At 53.1% G+C, this 25078-nt stretch overlaps 1 protein-coding gene across 1 annotated transcript; it reads right to left on the reverse strand.

Moving 5' to 3' along the window:
• Positions 1 to 47: 47 nt before the first annotated feature.
• On the reverse strand, positions 48 to 16146 carry PLEKHG6 (pleckstrin homology and RhoGEF domain containing G6). Its single transcript, XM_064591660.1, has 17 exons — positions 15999 to 16146; positions 15501 to 15656; positions 14576 to 14781; positions 13115 to 13270; positions 12392 to 12556; positions 11941 to 12036; positions 11610 to 11660; positions 11074 to 11223; positions 10039 to 10149; positions 9735 to 9884; positions 9408 to 9545; positions 8981 to 9100; positions 8458 to 8590; positions 8225 to 8340; positions 1855 to 2000; positions 471 to 1163; positions 48 to 264 (listed from the first exon to the last, which is right to left on the reverse strand). Exons 3-17 carry the CDS (start codon positions 14711 to 14713, stop codon positions 255 to 257), a joined length of 2373 nt encoding a protein of 790 aa, XP_064447730.1. The 5' UTR covers positions 14714 to 14781; positions 15501 to 15656; positions 15999 to 16146; the 3' UTR covers positions 48 to 254.
• Between the last annotated feature and the right edge of the window lie 8932 nt (positions 16147 to 25078).

Below are 25078 nucleotides of genomic sequence, written 5' to 3' on the forward strand. Positions count from 1 at the left end.
CCATCAGGTTCTCTTTCTTCCCACCCTCATCTAGCCAGGCAGTCATTTTTATGCACGACTTTATGTGGGGCTCTGGTATGTCTATGGTACAAAAATGTATAGTACTTGATCCCAAAGCCCTCTGAGCAGGAGAGGCGGAGTGGCTTCTTAGTGGAAAGTGTGGTCTTTGAGGTAGAGTCCAGGGATGGGGTGGTGACCAGCACTCTCGGGGAGAGATTTCCTCTAGGAGAAATGCCAAAGGTCCTGAGTGTCCCTCACACTTCTCTGAAAAGAAAGGAGGTGGGTGTTAGGTCAAGTCAGATGTGGGGTGGAGAGCGAGGCTAAGTGCCCTTCCTTGCCACTGCCCCTGCTCTGGTAGTGCCCTCCTTCTATACTGACTCCACCCCACCAACATCCTACTCTGGCACCCCCTCCCACTCCATATGGGCCTTCTTTGCTCCCTCCCAGGCCACCTTCCCTTCAGCACTTACGATGTGGACAGGGGGGTGTCCAGCTGTATGGTGTAGGGCCCACGCATCCTCTGCAGTTGGCCCCGGGTCAGCTTCCGAGGCTTGCCGTTCCCAGGCTCAGGGATGCCCTCGATCCTTTGGCTGGCTAGTTCTTCCCGGATCTCTCTGAGCATATCCTCAGCCCGGAGGGGGTGGGGGGAGAGGGTGCAGCCAGGTCCCAGGAAGAGGGACCCCTCTTCCTCATCCCCTGAGGACTCCCAGGGGCTTTCCCCAGCAGAATCTGTGTGGGTTGGGGATGGGGGGAACTGTCCCCGAAGTCGGGCCCGATGCAAGGTTTCCACTACCACATTCCCTCCCACTGAGGTTCCATCTTCTTCCTCAGACCAGGTTGGTTGATCTCCCCTGGGAAGGCTGCTTCCTCTTTGGATAACTTCCCTTGGCAGTTCAGGGGTGCTTCGGCGTTGGGGAGCTTGGGGGTTAGGAGGCTGAGGGCGCAGAGGAACATCTCGGAGGTCCAGGGTGGAGAAGGTGAGGCGAGGGTCACGCCGAAGGGCCTGTGGGCGCAGATGGCTCACATAGTGGGGCCCCTTGGGGGAGCCTGGGATCAGGGTGTTGTAGCCAGAGTCTGAGGTATCATCTGGTACCAACGGAGAGTCTTCATCTGTGTCTTCTGTCACCACCAGGTGTGGGATGATGGTCGAGAACTCAGGAGTCCTACAAGTAATAGTAATAGTAAATGGTCAGTCCCGTGCTGAAGGGTCAAGTTCGAGTCCAGGAAGTCTCATCCCATCCAGAAATGGCCCCTCCTCCAAACTTACTTCGGTATCGCCTTTACACCATATGATTATTTTCTCATCTTGCTGGCTAGACTGTAGTAAGCTCCTCTAAGGCATTTTAGCCACAGCACTTGGGCCAGGACCTTGTATCAAGCAGGTGCTCAGGTATTTGCTGAAGGGTTCCTGAGCTCCCCTGAGGTTATCCCCCAGTGATGGATCTGTTTTCTCCTTAACCATGCTGCTGAACAGCTGTGTTACTGTGAATGAACCTTTTGCCCTCTCCGGGGATTTGGACTCAATGGATCCCTGCAGCTGGAACATTCTGCAAATCCATACTGGTTTTCCCTCTCCATCCATCCCTGGGCCTGGGGAGCCTGCTCCTCTCAGGGAGCTTTCGTTGCTTGCGTCTGTTTCCTTCATCCGGGCAACCGGAGGCTGGCTAACCCCCTAGGCTGTCCCATGTGGCCGTTTGCAGGGCTGGTGCCAAACCTGTTCTACTCCAACCTCGATCTATTCCCAATGCCCCCCAAAACTGTGTTGACATTTCTCTGCCTTGTGGGTTCCTCTTCTCTCTCTCCCTTCCCGCAGCTCCCCTACTTTGAGAGACTTGTGGTCCCTGTGGGTCTTACCTCCTTTCTGCGCTGCTCTGAGAGCCCTCTGGGGAAGGCGAGGAGGGCCTGGTGCCTGGGGACTCCTGGTCCTGGTCCCGATAGAGAGCCAGGAGCTCCCTCTTCTGTTGGACATACTCCTCTGCCTTCAGCTTTTGCAGGGTGACCTGGGATGGGCATACTTTCATTAAGAGCTCTCACTTATTGAGACTTACTGTATGCCAGACTGGTGCTAAGTGCTCTACAGACATTATTTCATTTAATCCTCACAGATTCTGAATATATTATGAAGTCTATGAGGCAGATATTATTTGTTATTCCTACTTTGCTACAGAAAGACTCAGGCTACGTAACTGCCAAGGTCATGAAGCAAAGGACGATGGGATGGAGCCAGGATCTGAACTCTCGAGCTGGCCCTGGGGGTGGGTGGGGTGAACAGAAGGCGCCTTTTCCTGCTTGCACAGGTCTTCCTGCTTCTCAAGCCCCCTTTGCAAGCCCTCTATCCAGTCTGTCCCCTCCTTCAGGAAGCCCTCCCTGATAGATGGTGATGGCAATGTAAATGTTCTGAAGGGTGCTGGGCCTCAAGTTGCTCCTGCCACCAGGGTGGACAGGGTCAGGCTTTCTCCTCTGCTGTCCTTCAGAGGTGAAAGCAAGACCATTGCAAGAGGAATAGAGAGAGGGTACACTATATTTTCTGTCTTCTTCCCTCAACATTTTCACAGAGGTACCCTGATAATCAAGTAGTGACATCTGAGAAGTGGCTTATAGGGCACCTCCACATGCATGTGGTCATATGATACATACCATCACCCTGCAGGGTGGACAGCATGGATATTAGCCCATTTTACAGATGAGGAAACAAGACCTAGAGAGACAAAGGCTTTTGCTCAAGGTCCCATGGGAAGAGAAGCAGAACTGGGACTGGGCCTTCTCTTTGAGTCCTGGTTCAGCAACTGCCCTGTTTTTGAAGGGCAGCCTTAAAGGGTAAAGAGTTGCTAAAGGACAACATTTGCTTGGCGAGGGGGAGGGAAGGCAGCAGAACCTGCAGAGAGGTTGAAGGCAGAGGCTGGGCAAAAGGGAGGTGCTGGTGGCAGCTGTGGGCAGCTCTGATATCAGTACTCGCTAGTATGGCCATATCATTGTTAAAATATTGGAGTGCTTGCATAACTGGTAAGCAAAGGGCTGCTATCTGAGCCTCCTGCCTCCCTTCCCTAGGGCTACCCCATCCCTCAAGATCCAGCAGCTAGAGGGATAACATGGCACAGCAGGGGACCTCTAGGACACCCCCCACCCCCAAGATGCTCCTCTCTGATTGGATGATGACCATGCCGTACTGATGGTTAAATATTTTGACTATCTCCCCAGCTTGAGGTATATGAACCAGCAACTCCTGGACACTTGGACCTTCCCAAAGCCTCTCCAGAAACACAGCCAGTAGCTGGGTCAGGATAAGAGACATGTTGGAAAAATGAATGAACAGGGATAGGAAAATGGCATCAGGTTTATACTGCAAGTTTCCTTTCTCTGGGTCTCCAGTCCCTCAGTCTCATGAGGGACAAAGCAGTGCAAAGATTCTTAGCAGTCGCATAAGACTAGTTAGTTGGCCAGAGCAAGGGATGATGGTGCCTGGGGGTAGGAAACTGGCACACCAGGGCCAGGTCCTATGACCTCCTCCCTCCTCTCCAATGTGGGACAGAACAAGAAATAAGGACGGTGGGCGGAGTCATTCTTGGGGCCAGGGTGGAGCTGGAGCAGCCTGCTTGTCGGGCTGAGGTGCCATGCCCTTGGCCCCACATGACCCAAGTTCAATTGAGTGTTTGGGAAGTCCAGGATAGGAAAGGTGTGTGGAAGGAAAGAACTGGAAGGAAGGGGTTGGGGTAGTACAAGTATGTCCACTAAACGTGCCCCTGGCCCAACCGTAGGAAAAGGCAGGGAGGGAGGGGACTCCAGGCACCAGGGAATGGGGCTATTTGAGGTCCTCCCAGACACCCCAAAGCCTCTCCAGCAACACTGGGAGGATCTTCTCAGCTTGGGTAAGAGGAGAGACAAGTTGGGAAGGGAAGAGGAAATTGGTGCCTGAGCCAAAATGTGACCCCTCCACAAAGCCAAGAAGAGGAAGGGAGGGCTCCCCCAGCAGGATTCTTGTCCTTTGCTCTGGTGGAGAACACAGCCTTGACAGGAAACGCCTCTTCTTCCCGCTGCTGCCTCTGGGGTTGCTCCTCGATTCATCTGCTCCTCCCAAAGTTCCCCAAGTGGACTAACACGGATCTCTCAAGGTGCCCACGGACTCTGAACAGCAGCTGTGAGGCCTTTCCCCAGTCAGCTATACATAGCCCTGCCCTGGCGCCACTGACCACCACTGTCTTTTAATGGTGACAATAACAAACATTTATGGAGCGCCCATTAAGTCCTGGGCCTTGTGCCAAGCAGCAACAATAATTGTCCCATCTCTCCTGCATGGTAGTGCCCACTATCACTGCAATTCCCCAGAAGGTGACTGGGGTTGGAGAGATGACATAACTCCTGTAAGAACACAGATAACAGGTGAGAGCTGGGCTCTGGCTATTCCCTCAGCTGCCTGCTTCAGTCTTCCCTCCGGTCATTTTTGGACTTCTGACTCTGACAGCTTTTTTTGTTCCCATCACTGGTTCCTTTTTCCTCTTCCCAGTCCCTAAGCATGGGCATTTCCCAGGTTCAGTCTGTCTTCCTTGGAGAAGCTCATTTTTTTCCCCTGAAAGTTTAAGCTACCCAGGCTAGACCTATGGGGAATAAATCTACACCTACATTTCTGTGAGGGGGAGAAAGCAACAGTCTCATCCCCGGGTGGTTGCTCTATCAAGGGGACCAACAGATATTCTATTGCTCCCATCAGTTTACAAAGACTGGTGGCAACAGAGAGCAGTTTTCTTTAAGAATTCGGTGTGAGACAATAGCAGGACAAACTAATTTCAGTTTCTTTGTTCTTTGTTTTGCTAAGCGAGGCCAGGGAGCTGGTGCACTGCTTGGTTATGTATCAGAAGTGACTTCCCTTCCCGTTAACCAGGAGTGAGACTTCTGAAGGTGAATTAGTTGGAATAAAATCCTAACAGTTTGTAGTGGTCCCCTGGGGGTCCTAAAGGGAGGTGGGAGGGGGGTGTCATCTTGGGACTGGGAACCAAAGGAAGAAGAAAAAGTTCTGACAGTGGGGTGGTGAAGGAAAGGGGCTCCAGTAAGGGTCCCCCGCCTGCTGCCCTGGGGAGCCCTGTGGCTTGTTTAGGTATTCAAGGAAGTGGCAGTCCAGTAGAGCTGAAAGACACAAGATCTTGAGGTTCTGTCTTTCATTTATTCTTTTTTTTTTAAATGGCAAAATCCTCATATTTATTTTTTACTCTCCTAATTCATAGTTTTAAATACACTATTTAAACAGAGACTAAGCTCTGACTTTCCTTTTCTTAAATAAGCTCTCCACATCATGATATGGTATTATAGGAAAGATTGCAGGAAGAATGCTTAAAATTGTTTAAAGGACAAACTATTTTCACAAGTTCCAGAAGCCCTAATGACCTAATGTGCTAATGACAAATCATTATTATCTATTCATTAAAGCAAGCCCTATGAGAACCACCAATTTGATTTAAACTGTAAAAATAATGAAGTTACATTCTTTAGAAATAGTCTTTCCTTGTTCAAAATGCCCTTTTGGTAATTGAGGTTTAATTGACATATAACATTATATTAGTTTCAGGTGTACAGAGTAATGATCCACTATTGGTATATGTTACAAAATAATCACCTCGGTAAGTCTAGTTAACATCTATCACCATACACTTTACAAAAAAAAATTTTTGGGGGGGCGCCTGGGTGGCTCAATTGGTTAAGCGACTGCCTTCGGCTCAGGTCATGATCCCGGAGTCCTGGGATCGAGTCCCGCATCGGGCTCCCTGCTCGGCAGGGAGTCTGCTTCTCCCTCTGACCCTCCTCCCTCTCATGCTCTCTGTCTCTCATTCTCTCTGTCTCAAATAAATAAATAAAATCTTTAAAAAAAAATTAAAAAAAAAAATTTTTTTTCTCTTGTGGTAAGAACTTTTAAGATCTATTCTCTTAGCAACTTTCATAGTTCATCCTTTGTCCCCACCTGAACCCCAGGGCTATATTTCTATCCTTCTCAAAGCCCCTAAGATATCTCCACTTGGCTATCCCCCACTACATCATTTTCAAAGTGCTTTCGCTTAAAACTGAATAGTACCCTAGACCCACCCCTCCCAGGAAGCAACATCTAACCCAACAGCTTTTTCTCTTTGTAAGATTTCGTTTTACTCAGGGGTTCCATTGCCAAAGCGATCTTTCAAATCTTCCTAACCTGTAACCTGCATTGGGAGCATTTACCTAGAGCTGGGCAGTAGGCTGCCTGTTTAATTAGAATGACTTCCTTGACTCTTCCCCATGAGGCAAGGACTGTTATTATTTGTGTGTGTGTGGGGGGGGCACATAACTCACCCAACGTCACCCAGCTAGGAAGAGGTAGAATGGGTGTCCGAACCAGTTCTTACGTTCAGTATGGGCTCTTCACCACAGTCTCCCAAAGGCTCACCTGTCTCTTTCTTCTTCTTTAGTTCCTTTCTTTACCTCCACCCCCACACATTTTTTTCCCCCTGTTTTGCAACATGTCCCTAAGAACATGGCACTAAACCTCTGTTTTTCACACCCGAACTAGTACAGTAAATCTCCTGCCACCAGTCTCTGCCCCCTCCAGCCCACCTATCACCCTGCCAGCTGTCAATTCAAGACGAACACACTGATTTCACCATGGCATTCCCTTGCTCAAGAATCCATGGTGGCTCTCTCTTGTCAACCCATTCAATTCAACCTCGTCCTGTCCACCCTCTTCTGTAGCTTTTGGGGGTCCTGTAGAACCTGGCCTCTCATCACTTGCTCACATAAACCCTTTGCTCCTGACTTAGACAGACACAGTCCCTGTCCCCCAGATAATCCAACCCAACTGCTCCCTTGATTTTTCTGCTCATGGTCTTCCCTAGCCTTAAAAGGCCAATTTAAATCTTTACTCTTTGGTCCTTCTGCTTCTATGGTGGGTTGAATAGTGGCCCCAGAAAGATATGTCTAGGTCCTCACCCCCAGAACCTGTGATTGTGACCTTGTTTGGAAAAAGGGTCTTTTCAGATGTGCAAAGATCTTCAGTTAAGGATCTCAAGATGAGACCATCCTGGATTTAGGGTGGGCTCTAAATCTAATGACTGGTGTCTGCATAAGAGACCCGGGTGGGAGATTTGGACACAGAGACATACAGAGAAGAAGGCCACATGAAGACAGAGACAGAGACTGGAGTGAGACAGTCACAAGCTGAGGAACCCCTGAAGCCACCAGAAGCCAGAAGACACAAGGAAGGATTCTCCCCTAGAGTCTTGGAGAGGAAATGTGGGCTTGCTGACACTTTGATTTTCAACTTCTGGCTTCCAGAAATGTGAGAGAATACGTTTCTGTTGCTTTAAGCCATTAAGTTTCTGGTAACTAATACAGCTCTATTTGGATCTCTTGAATTCTTCTAGCTTTTATCACATAAATCTGCCCTGTTAAATACCTTCACTTGTTCCTCGTCATCTATAGGACAAAGTTCAAGTTCCTTAGCATAGCATCCAGTAGTAGGCATGATCTGGTAGTACCTACCTCCCAGCCTCTCTGCCACTATACCTGACCTTGGACTTTATATCCTGGTAATATGAACTACTAGGCCAGTGGTTCTCTCAACACACATGATGTTTCATGTTTCCCACATTTGCACATTCTGCTTCTCCGTTTGGAATACCCTTCTTTCCCATCCTTGTTCCCCTAACGAACTCCTAGATATCCCCACAAATGGTGCTCAGACAATAGCCGCCTGTGAAGGGGTCTCAGCATCCATCCCTCTGCATTGTCTCTTTCCCAACCAACCCACCAGACAGAATGAAAATCTCCCTTCTCGGCCATAGTTCCAGTCTGTGTACAGTTTCTATTATTTGTATACTAACATGTCTAGCTAGGCTGCAGTGCATGTTCCCTGAGGGGAGGGATGGTGCTTTATTCTTTTCTGAGTCCCTAGCACCCAGCCAGTGCCTCCACCTAGCAAGTGCTCCACTGATGTTGAATGGAAGACAAAGTCCAGAGGACCATTGTTTCAGGGTGTAAAAACCTTTAGGGGATGCTGTCTTGGGCTCTCCCAGTGACTGGCACAGTCGCTGGCCAAAGGCTTTCTTTCATGCTCTTATGGATGGTCAAGGCTGTGTCTCCCTCCTGAGGGGCTGAACCAGACTCAATCTGCATCCATCCCAGCCTCTTTCTCTCCCTCCTTCCCTCTTGTGCTCCCATCTCTGACCTCTGAGGAGCCCCCCAGCCCTCCCCACTTCTGGCTTCCACACACCTGGGCCTGCTGAGTCTTCTCTAACCACTGGGCACGGTCTGCAGCACTGGGACAGTGCACGATGAGGGCACTGGAGACACAGTGGAATTCAGTGAGATGGATCACCAGGAAGCTGTCTGCATGGAGAAGAAGGTCCGTTCAAGGGCTAGACCTTATTTGATGCCCATCCTGGCTGCTCCTTCCCCTCGCCAAGAGGAAAGGAGAAGGGAAAGGCCCCCACAGGAGAGACGTACTAGGGTCTCGTAGTGGTTGGCACACAAGCTTCTCCAGCATGAGTGGGGGGCGGATGACCTTGGCTTTGTCTGCCTTGCGTTGGGGCTTGGTCACCAGGAGCACGTCAGAGAAGAGGAAGAGGTACACGTCCAGCTGGGAGGGCATGTGTAGGAGAACGAGACAAGGGTCAGCTGGAGCAGGGGAGGGCGGGACACGGATCAGGGTCCTGTGTGGTGTGTGTGCACGTGTGCACATGCGCACAACTGTGGGTGCTAGGGCTGGAAGGGGTGTCACTTCGGGCCCGTCTCTCGCTTCACAGGCAGGGACCATGGCTGACTCAGGGGCGTACAAACAACCAGAGCTTACCACGCCATGTCCTCCTCCCAACGCACACAGACACAGACAGACAGAGAGACACACACACACATAAACACACCTCTTTGCCCATTTCCAGCTTTTCTGACTTGTATTCTGTCTCCTGGCATCCCTCTCTTCTCTTCAATCTACCTCCCGTTTTCTCTGAGCTTCCCCACAGCCCCTCACCTTTCCTTCTCGCCCCTCCTTCACTCGCACGGGTCCCTCCAGCAGCAGCTGCCTGGTGTGCTCAGAAGCAACCCCCAGCATGGGGGACATCAGGTCCAGGGTGCAGAACGGACGCAGGTTCTGAGGGACACGGGGTGGGGAGGATCATGGGGCCGGGCAGGGCTGCCTCCCCCTCCCAGCCACGGTGGTTCTCTGTTCTGTCGCCGGCACCTTCCTGCCTCATCCTTGCCCTCTTGGAGGGAGAGGGAGCATCCAGTACCTCCTTCTCAGTCTCTGGAACACCACCCCTTAGGCCCTCCTCATGGGGAAGGAGTGATGCGCACGGCCCCTCTGTGGCCGCTCTGCCCCTTACCCTCCAGGCCGCTGCTTCATTGTTCCCCTGGGGACCTTGCTTGTTCGGAGCCTCCTTCCCTCTGCCCTCCCTCACCTTCTCCACCTCCTCACTGGACGGCTCCAGCACTTCGTAGGGCCCGATGCGTTGGGCTGCAGCCACCAGGCTCTCCTGCTCTTCGCCCTGGCGGACCTGTTGATTGATGTGTCGCAGGAATGACTCCACAGCGGCAATCTAGGTGACAGGCGGGGTGTGGAAGGAGGAACAGCTCAGCTCCTTACCCTGTACGTCTCCCCGAGTCCATGACAACGTGGGCGGCCAGCCGGTGCCACGCTGCCACATACATATGAGGAAAGAGACCCTTAAGAATTTCTGGAAATCAGTCCCCGGCTCCCAAGGGCGTGGCCCTGCCAGGCCACCTACCATGGCGTTCAGGGCCTCTTGGGTGCATGCCTCAGGACTCTTCTTAAGCACGGCCTGGAGCAGCAGTGGGTACTTGGTGATGCGCTGGTGGGGTTTGATGAGCAGGTCACCCAGCGTCTGCCTCCCCGAGAGCTTGTGCTTCTCACACCACTGCCAGCAGAGGGGGGCAGGGGGTCAGGAGTCTGCCAGCCCCCTGCTGCCCCATTCCGGTGACGGACTCGGCCTTGGACCCAGCTGGCGATCAGGGGTGACCTGGTTGTCTAGGGCCTGCCCCAGCCCCCTTCCCAGGCACCCCCTCTCCCACCTGCACAAAGGCATGGAAGAGAGGATTATTGTCTTGCTGCTCCCGGGCGGAAGCCATGGTCTGCTTCACTTGCAGGCAGTACTGGACATAGGGCTGGAACCGCTGGCTGAACTGAGGGACAGACATGGGCAGGCAGGGGTAAGAAGGTCATGAAATCTGGCCTCCAGCTGCAGAGCATGGGGGGCAGTGGGGAGAGAGCCTCTCACTGACCCTTAGTCCAGCTCCTGCCAATCCCTACTCCCCATGACGCTCTCCCCAACCTGTGACTGCCAGTCCCTCTCTCTGGATTCCAGGGAGAAACTGAGGTCCCAGGAGGCAGACCCACTGCCACTCTCTGAGTCCCCATGCACAGCCCCTGCTGTGCCCTGCCGCTCTGGGGACGTACTCTCCCATCATCAATAATTCAGCTGGAATGTTTTCAGGACACTGCAGGTCCCATTTCACACAGGTGGTGGCTAGTGACCTGAGGCTTGCCCAGAAGCCCTGTTCCTGGGGAAGGGGCCTGCCTATGGCTCCCAGGAGATGAGCCCCCCACCTCTGTACCCCATTCCAGCTCTGCAAGGCCCACGTCTTCCTGGTTGGGTAAAATTGTGGAAGAAAGTCTGACCCCAGGCCTCTTGCTTTCTCTTATCACATTTCTCCACGCTCGGGATGCTCTGGAGCCTTTTATGCCCCTTCCCCCAGTCACCTGGGGGATGCCTTGCTTAGGCCCCATTCTTTTCCCAGCTGTTTGGCAATGCATCTCTGGCCAAGAAGTAAGATTTTATAGTTAAGAGATTAGGTATAACCCTTCCCTGAGATAGCTGTGTTTCATTTCAAAAGAGTCACCAAAAGACCAAAGAACTTTTGGGACAGAGATCATACCTGTGGAATGAAGGGCAGGAGGTGAGGTGATATTCTGGGGTGGGGGCTGTGCTCTCAGACCCCCTCAAGTCACAGAAGAGTTCAAGGGGCAGAGGCACACCCTGCAGACAGGACCTCTCTCGGCCTTACCAGGTCCGCCCCAGCCAGATGTGGCCCTTTGCCATGTCTCACCGTCAAGAAGCCATTTTGCAGGCTGACAGGGTCCAGAGGCTGGCCTGAGGCTCGAGTCGCCCCCAGGGTGGGTCCCAGCACCTCCTCCCAAAAACTCTTGTGGGCTCGAATCAGGCTGGGGACATTTCCAAACAGGGTCTCAGCTGATACCTGGAGGATGGAGCAGAACTTAGCCATAAGCCTGGGCAGGTCACCATCAGTTAGCCCTGGCTGTGGACAGGCAAGGACCCACAGGCTTGGCTGGCAGAGGGTGGGGTCAGGATGAAACTTGCAGAGGAGCTGAGAGATCTAAGGGGCTGGGGCTCTCCCTTCTATTCCTCTGGCACTTGGGCTGAGCTCTGCTGAGTCTGGAAAAGAGGAGAGGCCAGCCTGCTTGGGGTCTAGAGCAGGAAGGGGAGTAGGAGGGCAGGGGGTGTCCTGGAAAATGGGGTCAAGGGAATTCAGACAGAGCAGCCTGGGAGGCTCTCTGGGAGCCCACCTCCACTCCACGGCCTCAGAGCTTGGGATGTGCCAGCTCCTCCTGAGCACCCACTCACCTCGGTCAGCAGTCCCACTCGCTGCAAGTTCAGCAGGCCGGCGGCCAGGAGCTGGAAGCAGGGAAGGCCAAGGGTGTCAGCACCTGACCTCCTCCTCTGGGGACCCCAACCTAGCCCTTCAACGTGTCCCCTCGGCTTTGCCACTGCTAACCTGCCTCCCAAGATCCCCAGCAGGTCTCCAATGGGAGGATCTCTTGGTTATCTGTCCCCACTTTCCCCCCACCCCCCTCCATGGTCCTTCTTTCCTGGCCTGGGAGGAGTGGGGGACCATGCAAGGGAGATGGGTGGATGGCTGAGGTGGGGGCCTGGCCCAGAGCTGGGGGAAGCTCACATCAGTCATGATCCTGAGCTTCCGCACGTAGATCAGCTCGGTGGTCAGCAGCTCCCAAAGCGCTTCCTGTTGGTGGCAAAGCTCTCGGCTCATCTCCTGCAGTGGGGACAGCCCTGGTTCAGTTGGGGAATCATGATAAGAATGGCAGCTGCCACCTGTTTAAATGCTACTAGATCTACTTCACAGACGATGACCTTTTAATCCCCAAGTGTGTAGGTGGTGTTATCCCCATTTTACAGATGAAGCAACTGAGGCCCAGAGAGGTTTCCTGTCTCTATCAAGGTGTCACTAGTAAGTGGCAGAACCAGGAGTTGAACCTAGAGCAAGATGTCTCCAAATGCTTTCCCCACGTGACACCACTTCCCAAGGCCCTTCCCTCGTCCAGGGTGGAGGTGAGGTGTATGTGTGTGTCTATGACACCGCAGGGCCAGACGCTGTGTTCCAGGCCCACCTTGTGCCCAGGCACCAGCTCCTTCCAGGACTTCTCAATGATCAGGCCGCTGTCTCTGCCCTCTCCTATCTCCCAGTGCCGCCGGTCCTCAGGGGGCAGGCGGGGCATCCCAAACATGCTGAATGTATGCAGCCTCACCTCCAGCTGGTGGGCCTTGGTGACTTCCTGGGGGAGCCGAAAAGGGGATCAGTCCTGGCCATGGCCTGGGCACGCAGACCCCTGGCCTGGGGATTGCTGTGTGCGTGTGCACGTGTGTGTGTGTGCACGCGCGTGCGCATGCATGTATGTCTGGGAATGGGAGGTGGCAAGTAGCACTGTCTGTGAGTGGGGACACGGAAGCCTGGGGGACAGGGGAAAGGGCGTTGCTGGAACACGGGTGGAGAGACACCTTGGCCTGCAGAAAGGTACGTGACAAAGGAGTCTGACCTAGGCTCCCTGACCAGAAAGATACTTTCCAGGGCTCTCCTGAGACAGAACCCTTCAGAGGGACCTGTGGGTGGAGACCAGGGGACCTGCGGTCTCAGGTGACATTTTGACATTTGCCTATAAACTGGACATTTTTATGCGGCAGCATGGCTTGCAGATGCATCCCTGAGAGGGTCTCTCCACATAACCGAATCCCACTTCTTGGAGGGGCTGGCCATGCTCTCTGCTCTGATCATCTGTGGAGGACACTACAGCTCGGACTGTGAGCACGGGGATGGGAGAAGGAGGGCCCCTTACCTTGAGTTTGGGGGAGTGTGGTGGGCCAGCCCCAAAATGGCCTCCATGCCACTTCTCAGGCTCTGGTTCTCGCAACTTCAGGGGAGACACGGCTCGGACCTGGCCAGAGCCCTTGGCAAAGGGGACGTAGCCATGGAGGCGTCGGCGACTGGGATCCTGGAGGAGGAGGAAGAGCAGGGTAAGCTCTTAGGGGGCCTCCCTTCTCCCAGAAGTCCTAGAGAGGTAGTGAGGGCTGGGCTTGACTCCAGATGGTGTCCCCTACCCCTGCAAGTGGGGCCTGCTCACCCTCCCCTGAAAACGAGTTTGGGGTGAGTCACTCCTGCTCTGAGTCACAGCAGCGGCTGCCAGGGAGGCCAAGCTGAGCTGGGCAGGGGCACGCCAACTTGGCCCCCCTAGTGGGCCCTGGGGCTGAAGTGGGGCCTCCTCCAGAGCAGGAGCACAGGTACCTACACGCCCGGGCTCTAGCGTGGACAGCCCCCAGGATCCGCCCACTTACACGTGTGCTCCCTGTCCCGCGGGCCTGCATGCACAAGGCACAGTGCGTGCTGCATTCTGGGTCCCTCCCAGCTTCCCCTGCGTGGGAACGGCTTCCCTCGCACGTGAGGATGAGGGGACGCACGTGTGCGGCTTCCTCCCCAGGGGCGTGCGGCCTGTGTCCTTTCCAGTTGGGAGTGGCTGTGCTTCCTCATGAGAGACCGACACCACAGCCACAAGTCTCCTCCTGGGCAGGCCTGGTCACATTCCGTGATCTGCCTGTGGCCTGACTAAACACCACATACTTCCTAGTCTCCCTTCCTGCCCTTGGCCTGGGAGAGTCCCCAGCTGTCCTCCCGGTCTCCCACGGCCAAATCCTCTTCCAGGAAAGCAGGGGATACCCCGAGCGGGAAGCAGAACTGTCCTCAAGGTGAAGGGGAAGCTTGGAGGCTGAGGGAAAGACTGCACGGCCTCCACATCCCTTTCCTTGGTCAGCATTTGAGGCAGGCCAGGAGGGTGGAGCTGTGGGGAAGCCAAGGCAGGCCCCTCACCCCTCCCCACTTGAAGAGTAGGGACACCCTGAACTTTTGCTCTTCCTCCAGTGCTGACTCAGAGGGAGCAGGTCTCAGGGAGCCCACAGGCTCCTCCCAACTAGAGGCTGGAGTCTGGGAGGTGCCCATCCCAGTGGGTGGCACACTCCCCGCTCTCTCCCTAACCACTCCCCCCCCCCCCCCCCCACCGCTCCAGGCCTCAGACCTGTCTAACAGCACCTCCTCTGAGGGCCTGGCTTCACCCATCTGCCTGGGATGGGTGTGGAGTCCTGGGAGCCTGGCCCAACATGGCCCTCCTGTCCCTCGCAACCCAGGAAAGAAGGCAGGGGTGAGGGACAGGAATAGAGCATCCCATGAAGCTGGAAGACAGACTTGAAAGCCTTGCTATCCTCCCTCCTGCCCCATGCAGGTCACTTTTGGGGCAGCCTGGACTAACCAGCCCAGGGCCTCCTCGGGAATGGAGACTGCCAGCAGAGCCCTGGTTGGAGGCCTGATGCCGGCCCCCATAAGTCTCAATGAGGGACGCCACAAGTCCTTGGAGGGGACCCTCATCTGGAGGAGCAAAGGTCTGCATCTCTTCTTTCCTGGGTCACCTCTGAAGGGTCATAGCTTCAATATCCAGGAGAAAAGGGTCCCCTGAGGCTGCAAAGAGAAAATAAAGGAATGGAAGGGCCAGCCTTGATCAGTGGGTGGCACCAGGTTGGGGACCAAGAGGCGGAGGGGGGAAGGGAAAGGTGATGGAGTGGGGGAGGAAGGGCCAAGGGCTTGTCACTTACTGCGGGAGCACAGCAACCTATCTGTGATTTGGTGGGGGTAGGGTATGACCTCGCATGCTGGGGAGAAAACCCCTTGGAGCTATGCGTCCTCCCTTACATGTATGCACATTTGGTGTACAAGCTCCCTCACAGGCCTCAAAGGATGCTGTAGTCCTCGGAGTAGCTGGGAGCAAGGGTCACAGGCAGGTCCCCAGGCTTCCTGGGTGTCCTTCCTTCCCATGCACCGAGCCACACCCTTCTCATAGCCTAGGGAAAAGCTGCTGGGAGGCATGGGGTGGGGGCATGCTGGAGACTGTACCACCTGCCCACTATTTTTGTACAGTCCCGAAGCTAAGAATGCTTTTTATGTGTTTAAATCGTTGGAAAAAATCAAAAGAAGAATAATATTCCACAACACATGGAAAGTATATAAAATTCAAATCTCAGGGTCCATAAATAAAGTTTTATTGGAACACAGCCACATTTACACCTTTCCAACTGTCTACCACTGCTTTCTTGCTAGGTGTGACAGAGACTGTCTCTATAGACGTCCAGTCTAAAATATTTACTATCTGGCCTTTTACTGAAAGCTTGCCCGCCCCTTACCTGGACCCTCCTGGCCACAGACAGGGAGGTGAGGGAGGACAGCTATCAGGCCGCTGGGCTTAGAGACAGCAGGCTATGTTTGGTCTTCCCCAGCCTCTGGGAACACCTCCACGGAGCTGGGAGCCAGGTCGGGGGCTCCATCCCTTCCCCTTAAACCTGGATAGAGAACCCACCCTTTGAGTGGGCAGGGCCTGGAGAGCAGAGGCCTCCTAAGCAGCTGCTTGTCCCCCCTCAGATAGCCTGAGGCCCCTGCTCAGCCCTCCCCTTACTTTTCTCTGATTTCTGAGCGAAAAGAGGAAAAAGTCCATTTTCTCCCCGGGCCCCTCCCAATAATCCTCCCTCCGAGGGCTGCCTCCCCTCCTTCTCCCTCTCCCTCGCCCTGGTCCTTTCCGAGCTCGGACGCCGGCTGGCCTTCCCCTCTAGCCCCCGCGCCGCCCGCACCGGCCCCAGCCCCCCTGCCCGCCCCGCCCCCGTCCGCCCGGCCCCGCGGCCGCTCACCTGTGTCCGCAGGTGTCCCGGCGCCCGCGCTGCCGACCCCCGCCCGCGGGGCTCCCGGTCGCCGACGGCTCCCCCGGCAATGCCGGCCCCGCTGCCCGGGCTGGATCTGGGACCGAGCGGCCCGCGGGACCCGGGGCAGCGCAGGACCGGGCCGGGAGGGAAGGTGGAGGGAGAGGGGCGGGGACGTGGGCTGGCACCGCCCTCTCACCGCGGGTGCCGGACCCGGCCGCGCTGTGCGGGCGCCCGTGGGGCCCTGGGGACGGAGGGTCCCGTGCCCGGGACGCAGCCGCCACCCTCCCCGGACGAGGAGAGCTCCCTGCGCAGGGCTCCCCTTCCCCTCCCTCCTTCGCACCTGAACTCACCAGCCACCTGGCCGGGGCGGAAGGCCGGGAACCGCGCGCCGCCCCGGCGCCCTTCCCCTCCCGGCCAGACCCCTTCCAGGTACCAGAGGAATGAGGCACAAATGCGAGGCTGGGCGTCGCGGGAGGAGGCGGTGAGGGTAATGACCCGGTGATCTCTGGTGCCACCTTGCTTTCAGGTGCAGTGAGTGGCCTGCTCTCCCCTCCTCCCCCTGCCTAAGGGGAGTGGGATTGCCAGCGGAAAGGGCACAGGGGCCACAGGACCCTGGGGCCCTCACGCCGATTCTCTGGCTGAGTCAGTCCAAAGTGTGACCCTTATCTCTCACATGGCTGCCCTGGCCATCGGGTGGAAGGCTCTCTCTGGACTTTGCCTTTGCTCCAGGGATGGCACCGGGTGCCAAGCTGAGACCTGACCCAACGCCTCTCCCACTCCTGAGACCAGGGGTGGGAGGACAGGGGTGTCAGATGGGGGCATCCCCACACTTCACTGGCAGACGGGCTTCGCCTACAGTGAGGGTGCCATCCCAGCACCCACGGGGGCTGCTGACATAGACACGGTTCAAGGGCACTCGCTGGGCATTGCCTGAAAGGACCACATTCTCACATCCCCACCTCATGACACATCGCCTGACAGAAGCGCTGGATATTGGTGATCAGAAGTGTCCACGGATGCGGCGTCATTGTGACCTTACAATCAGGAAGCCAAAGAGTCTGTGGCGGGGCCGATGGCCAGGCCTGAGTGCCTCCACCCCTCCGCCCTGCCCTGTGGTCTTCCTCCCACGAATCAGCTATGCGGTGACCGATAGGCCTCCTTCCATTTGTAGAGCATTGGGAAATTTATCAAGCATTTTCAAAAGCATAATCTCATTGTAGCAGTAGGGAAAGGGATCTCCATGCTCCTCTCCTGTCTGCCACCTTAAACCCATAAGTGATTGGAAGTGTTCTAGTCCTCACTCGGACTCTGATGACTCTGTTTTGTTTGGGACCGGAATCTTTAACATGGGATGGTTTCTAATTTCCTCCGGCCTCCTTATATTTGCCCTCTGAAAATCTCTTTTTCTGAGCTTGCTGTTACGTGATTGCTCCGTTGTTTCAGAAGAGTTCCTCTAGGTCCTTGCATCCTACCTCCTGCTTCCTGCCTCCAGGTAAATCAGCATTGGTTTTCGGGAGAGAGAGGAGTCGGGTGGGGCGGGAACTGTAGTGAAGAGAAGCCCTTTTCTCTTCCATTCACAGCCTCTGTGTGTGTGTGTGTGTGTGTGTGTGGTAGAGAGGGAGAGAGAGAGAGAGAGAGAGAGATATTCAGGGGTGACAAGAGTAGCCACGAGGGAAAGAGAGCTAATAAACCAGGAGATGGTGATTACCGGCAGTATTAAATGACACCCCAGAGAGAGCTGGTGCCAAGGGGCCCCTAGCTTCTCCTCCCAAAGTCTCGCAGAAAGAGGTGGAAGGAGGAGTAAGCGGGGAATGGAAATTGAGAGAACACCAGAGACAGGCCCGGACTTAGAGCGCTCTGGGGTTAGCTGGCTGGACTGGCCGGGTGGATACGCGGAGAGTTAACCCTTGCACTTCCCTCAAGTCTGAGATCCAATCTCTATCCGCCACTGCCTCGGGGCCTGTCTTCAGCCTCTCTGGGAGGAGAGGTTCCCAGGGAAAGCTGGAGTTCTGAAAGTGGGAGGTGTGGCTGGATGCAAGCTGTGCGCCGGAAGGCGGGACTCCTGTGATCTAGTCCTTCTATTCTGGCCTTGTCAGATCCTTGCCCTCACAACCTTTGTTTCCCTGAAACCCTGGCTGTGCTGTGGAGAGCCGCCTTCAGACAGGCTGAGGCGGAACACAGCTCAGGGAGCTGAATGAAGCCCAGAGAGCAGGGGGGTGGGGGTGGGGTGGGGTGGGGGGGTGGGGGGGTGGGGGGGTGTTGGACAGTCGGCCTCTACTGTGGGGCGCTGGGGAGCACCTGGCCCTTGGCCCGGAGAAGGGCACCTGGATGCTTGTCTTTCCTCCTGGCTGGCCTGGACTTTCCTCACACCTCTAGCTTGAGTCCTGTCCCTCCTCCGAGCCTGAGTTTCTCCCTTAGTGTGGATAAGTTTCATCAGGGTATGCCCCAGCTCCTGAGAAGGTGTCTGTCTTCAAGATCGGAGCTTTGTGGATCCAGAGCATGAGGGTAATTTTCTGGGACTCCATGTCCTTTCTCCCTTCCCTCACAGGGAGACTCACTTGAGCTCGGAGCTCTGCCTAGCCAGCACCTCTCAGGGCAGGGCAGAGGCCATCCGGGTTAATGAGGTGCTAGCAGGGGCATCCTCCTGGGCCCAGGGTCAGGAAGAGGAGGGGAACCTGAGGGCTCCAGCTGGGAGGCACCAGGGCATGTGAGGCAGCTAATCGCCAGGAGGCCAGGCCCCTGGGCACAGACCAGAACTGATGCCCTCCTTCTCTTTGCTGCTTTCCTTCTCCCCCCACTCCCTCCTGGTCTTCCTTCCATGCTTACTGACAGTGTTCATTGGTGCAAGAAGGTACGAGGAGTGTATAGAACACATATTCCCAGTATGAGGAATAGCCCTCTTCCTAGTATAAGAGACAGTTCCTGGATTCCAGGAGGCTACAGACTAGGGAGAGACAGACGGATGGTGAACAGAACACTGATTTACAAGTTGAACATATAAGGAACGATCCAAGAGCTACGGGAGCACTTTGGAGGGACTAACAGCTGCATAAACGAGCCAGGGAAGCGTCATAGAGGAGGAGAACTTTGTGCTGGGATTTTAAGGATGAGTAGGAGTTTGCTGCGCTGAGGAGGAGGAAGGCATTTCTGAAGGAGGGAACAGCGTGAACAAAGACCCTGACATGTTGGAGGAGCGTGTTTAAAAAGCAAGAGGAAAAGGGCAGGCTTTCCCAAAGGCCTCCTGAAAGCTAGCCGTGGTGGCTTCCTGGGGACCTCCCACTCTCGGAGCAGCTGATCGCTGGGCGGTGTGGCTTAGGAGGACAAACCCTCTTCCTGACATTCAAGGACCTCCTCAATATGACCCCAATTACACTTCCGGCCTTTCCCTTGCTACTCCCCTACTCCATCCCTGGACATGTCCCCAGTCTCTGAGTCTGCCTCAGTGGCCCTGATTCCATGCCTTTGCTCGAGCCCTTCCCCTCAGCTCGCTCAGTGTTCTTGGCCCCTTGTCCTCCCATCTCCATTTCTGCCCCCTTCAGGGTCCTTCCCAAGGGCTGCTTCCTTCATGAACCATTTCCCGCTACTCCTCCAACCAGAGGGACCACGTTCCTCCCTGCTTTCACGGCCTTGGCCCCTGTGTTTCTTTAAAAGACACTATTCTTTTTTAAAAATTTTTTTTCAATTTTTATTATGTTAATCACCATACATTACATCATTAGTTTTTCATGTAGTGTTCCATGATTCATTGTTTGTGCATAACACCCAGTGCTCCATGCAGAATGTGCCCTCCTCAATACCCATCACCAGGCTAAGCCATCCTCCCACCCCCCTCCCCTCTATATCCCCCAGTTTGTTTTTCAGAGTCCATCGTCTCTCATGGTTCATCTCCCCCTCCGGCTCCCCCCCTTCATTCTTCCCCTCCTGCTATCTTCTTCTTCTTCTTTTTTTTTTTTTTTTAACATATATTGTATTATTTGTTTCAGAGGTACAGATCTGTGATTCAACAGTCTTGCACAATTCACAGCGCTCACCATAGCACATACCCTCCCAATGTCTATCACCCAGCCACCCCATCCCTCCCACCCCCCACCACTCCAGCAACCCTCAGTTTGTTTCCTGAGATTAAGAATTCCTCATATCAATGAGGTCATATGATACATGTCTTTCTCTGATTGACTTATTTCACTCAGCATAACACCCTCCAGTTCTATCCACGTCATTGCAAATGGCAAGATCTCATTCCTTTTGATGGCTGCATAATATTCCATTATATATATATACCACTTCTTCTTTATCCATTCATCTGTCGATGGACATCTTGGCTCTTTCCACAGTTTGGCTATTGTGGACATTGCTGCTATAAACATCGGGGTGCACATACCCCTTCGGATCCCTACATTTGTATCTTTGGGGTAAATACCCAGTAGTGCAATTGCTGGATCATATGGTAGCTCTATTTTCAACGTTTTGAGGAACCTCCATACTGTTTTCCAGAGTGGCTGCACCAGCTTGCATGCCCACCAACAGTGTAGGAGGGTTCCCCTTTCTCGGCATCCCCGCCAACATCTGTCGTTCCCTGATTTGTTAATTTTAGCCATTCTGACTGGTGTGAGGTGGTATCTCATTGAGGTTTTGATTTGGATTTCCCTGATGCTGAGCGATGTTGAGCACTTTTTCATGTGTCTGTTGGCTATTTGGATGTCTTCTTTGGAAAAATGTCTGTTCATGTCTTCTGCCCATTTCTTGATTGGATCATTTGTTCTTTGGATGTTGAGTTTGATAAGTTCTTTATTGATTTTGGATACTAGCCCTTTATCTGATATGTCATTTGCAAATATCTTCTCCCATTCTGTCGGTTGTCTTTTGGTTTTGTTGACTGTTTCTTTTGTTGTGCAAAAGCTTTTCATTTGATGAAGTCCCAATAGTTCATTTTTGCCCTTGCCTCCCTTGCCTTTGGCGATGTTTCTAGGAAGAAGTTGCTGCGGCTGAGGTCGAAGAGGTTGCTGCCTGTGTTCTCCTTTAGGATTTTGATGGACTCCTGTCTCACATTGAGGTCTTTCAACCATTTTGAGTCTATTTGTGTGTGTGGTGTAAGGAAATGGTGCAGTTTCATTCTTCTGCATGTGGCTATCCAGTTTTCCCAACACCATTTGTTGAAGAGACTGTCTTTGCTCCATTGGACATTCTTTCCTGCTTTGTAAAAGACACTATTCTTAACCTGCCCAGTACTATTGCTATTCAGTATGCCCATGTCCCTCACTAGACTCCAAGCCCCTTGAGGGCAGCCAGCCACCAGCATAGGGCCTGGCCTAGGACTGGCGACCAGTGTCTGTAGGGTTGAACCGCATTGATTGGCTAGAGGATCCAGATAGAATCAAGTTGTATGTAGACTTGCCTACTCTGTCATCTCTCTGTCCCTGCTCAAAGGAAACACCTTTGTTTTTTAAATATCTGGGAGTCTTCCATAATTTTAGTTTGGCATTCCTGCTTTGTTACTGGAGCTTCAGCATCTCCTCAGTGCTACTGCTAGAGGTTTCTGACCCGTTAGGACGAACACGCCGTGTAAATTTTACTTGCACATCACTGCTGATGGATTAGTAGTGGTTTCCTTAGAATATTAGGCCAAGAAGGATTCTGTGGATGATGAGGGCTCAGAAGAAAGGGCCCTCAGATGCCTGGGTGGCTTAGTTGCTTAAGCGTCTGCCTTCAGCTCAGGTCATGATCCCAGGGTCCTGGGATCCAGCCCATGTCAGCCTCCCTGCTCAGTGGGGAGCCTGCTTCTCCCTCTCCCTCTGCCGCTCCCCCTGCTTGTGCTCTCTCTCTGACAAATAAATAAATAAAATCTTAAAAAAAAAATAGAAGAAGAAGAAAGGGCCCTAAGATGGCTTAGTGACACTTGCCATGTGAGGAGGCAGGGCTCCTTCTGCCTTCTGTTAGTTCATCAGATACTTTACTTACATGAAGCCAAGACTGGGGCACTGGGAGAGCCCAGGGCCTTTGCCTCTGGTGGAAGCTGAAGGAGGACAGTGAGCAGAAGAGGAGCTGGGGACTCCAAAGGTAGATTTACCTTCTTGAGATTTCCTAGAGCAGACCTTGGAGTCAAGTGTCTGAACATCCGGGTCTGTGTTCTTACTGGGCGCCCTCATGGTCTTGACATGATCAGTCCCCAGAGGGGGCTGTGGACTCAGCCAGACCAATAGGGCTTAGTGGTTCAGGATCCCCAGCAGGTTCCTTAGCAGGTAAAGCTAAGGTGATGACAAGGAGTTTCCCACCTGTGGGAATGTTCCCGATTTCTCTCTCCTCCTAGGCAGCTGAGGCTTCAAGAATGACAAGAGGGGCGCCTGGGTGACTCAGTCGGTTAAGGGTCTGACTCTTGATTTCAGCTCAGGTCATGATCTCAGGGTCGTGAGATCAAGCCTTGTGATGGGCTCCATGCTCAGCGCAGAGTCTGCTTTTCCCTCTCCCTCCCCCTCTCTGCCTCTCCAGTGTGCGCACCTTCTCTCTCTCTCAAATAAATAAATAAAAATAAAATCTTAAAAAAAAGTTTTAAAAGAATGACAAGAATGTATCAAAAGTGAGTAATACCTAGAAATGTTTTATTTCCCGGCTTCCTATCTTTGCGCCGTTGCACCTGAGGGCCATGGTCTCCCCTAGTGGCATCCCCTGGAAATGCTATGACTTGGTTTCTGGGGTCAGGAGTGGACACGTCCCAAAGCCCTGCCCTTTCCCCCTTGAATGGGACCCATATGGTCTTACAACCCAACATTCCTCCTCAGGCAAGAACACTGGCTAATGATCTTGGCAGATGGCCCAGGCGTCAACCTGATAACCTCTTGCAGTGCTGCTCCCACAGGCTGTGCCTTTGTTCAAGGGGTTTTGATTAATGGGGGTGTGCTCACTTCCTGCAAGTCCCTTTCCTCCCGAGGAGTCATCTGATTTCCTCCCTCAGGTCTATCCTGACAATGGGTCTCCACCTCTTCAGCCTGAGGTTAACTCAAAAGTACCTGTAATTGTGAAGTTTAAGGCTCCAGTGGTCTTTGCAGATGTTCTCCAAGTTAGAACATCTTGGCTCCCTGCCATGGTCAACTTCTAGCACAGTGGCCCTCGTTACTTAGTCCAGGATTGCAGCCAGCCCTTGCTCATGGCACATGTATTTTAAGGCTCATTTGCCCAGGATGGCAGACTGTCTCGTCCCATCTCATTATGACACATCTTGCCCAGTCCAGGAAGATGGGCAGATATTTTATTCTTTGGGTGGATGCCAGTACCACAGTCCTAAATCATTATTTCTAATTTAATTTGACAACCTTGATTTTCAGGAAGTTCTTTCTATCTCTGACCCAAATATCTCCAGCTCAAACTTAAGATAATTCCCTCATACGCCCAGAACTGTCCTTCTCTGTAGCATGAACCCCTTTTCAGATCACTGAACCACAATTTGGGTCATTTTAGAGACCATCCTTCAGAGACCCTGGTGGTCAGTTTGGGTTCATGTGGACAGGCACCCAGGTCTGAGGCCCCTAGGTCTGTGCGCCAGGCACTGTGCTGGATGCCCCGTGTAGATTAATCAACATTCTCTTGCTACCACCCAATGAAAACAGGTATGACTAGTATTATCCCATTTGATAGATGCAAGGCTGAGTCTTGGAGGTAAAGTAACTTGGCTAAGGTCACAAAGCCAGCATGTAGAACAACTGGGATCCTATCCCTACATCTAACAAGGCTTTAGAGCTGGGAGTTGGTCCAACCACTAGCCTCCAAACAGGAAACCTCTGTGAGCATTTTCGACAGATGTCTTCCTCTGACCTTACTTCCATTTTACATTGGTCTGCACCCTAAGTTTGCCTTAATCCTTTCTGTCTGCCTAAATGACCTTCAGTCATGGCCTTATCCATTCCTTCCTGCTCTTTGTTCCGAGTCAGTGACTTTGTTCAAAGAAAAGCCCTTCTCAAGGGCTTCTGGGGCAAGAGGACTTGACTTCTCTATGTCTCCATTCTTATATGTAAAATGAGGATAATAATATTAAATTTTAGGATCATTATGATAATCACAGCTAATATTTTAATAAAGCAGTTACTATGTGCAAGCATAATTAAGCACTTGACATGTTTCATTTCATTTAATCCTCACAAAAGCTCTGAGTTAGATATTACCCTCCTAGAACAAATGAAGAAACAGGCTCAGAGCGGTTATATAACATGCTTCAGATGACTGAGTCAACAGGAAGAAAAACCAGGATTTGAACTTACATTTGTCTCACTCCAAAGCCTGCACCTTTTACCACTATCCTATGGAAAAATAAATGGGTTGCTGTGTGTAGCTTGCCATATGGCAAGAAAACCAAGGAACACCAACTGTCTTGTTTCAACCCTCAAGGTCATCTCAGCATTCAAAGAAACAGAAATCTAACTCCTGAAGCCTTGAAAAGTAACATTGGTCTTTGCTAAAGGCTGTTGACCTGGAGCACAGGGTCTTGCAGCTTACCACGCAGCAGCATTTCCTAAAAAGCAGCCTCTTTGCACATCATTCCCTGTCCCCAAAAGATCCCTCCTCATAGCCTCTGTTCAAACCTCTCATCTTCTCTTCTGTCTCCTTCCAACCCCTCTGCCTAGCTCCACTCCCTTCCCTTTTCAAAGCCATCCATTCTCATCTTCCCTTCTGCAGCTCTGTCCACCCTTCTGCTCAGTAAAACCAAAGACTTTTCAGAGCCTACCATTCTCTAAAGGGTGTAGTAAACCCATATACAAATTGAATAGGCTTGGCCTTGGCATGCTGGGCACAGAATGCACGTCCAAGGGAGGTGGAAGGAAACCCTAAGGAGCTGAGGACACATTGGAGAGGGGATTAAAAAGTTGATTTCTTCCTGGGCCCCCCATTCCATCTCTTTTTCCCCCCTCCTTCAGTACCTGGGGGAGAGAGGAGGACGTGGAGTGATCTGTCTCTCCTTACTTACCATCTGACTCAATGCTGAACATTGTGCGAGACCCAAATGAACCCCCATCCGACCTTCCCCACTTCTCCAGTCCACAGCGGCCTTTGCTACCTTTGGTTCCCCTTGCTTTTGTCCC

Source organism: Mirounga angustirostris, unplaced genomic scaffold (assembly GCF_029215605.1).
Source record: "Mirounga angustirostris isolate CCGP_5_RB_7025 unplaced genomic scaffold, mMirAng1.0.hap1 SCAF_5, whole genome shotgun sequence".
Classification (NCBI taxonomy): domain Eukaryota; kingdom Metazoa; phylum Chordata; class Mammalia; order Carnivora; family Phocidae; genus Mirounga; species Mirounga angustirostris.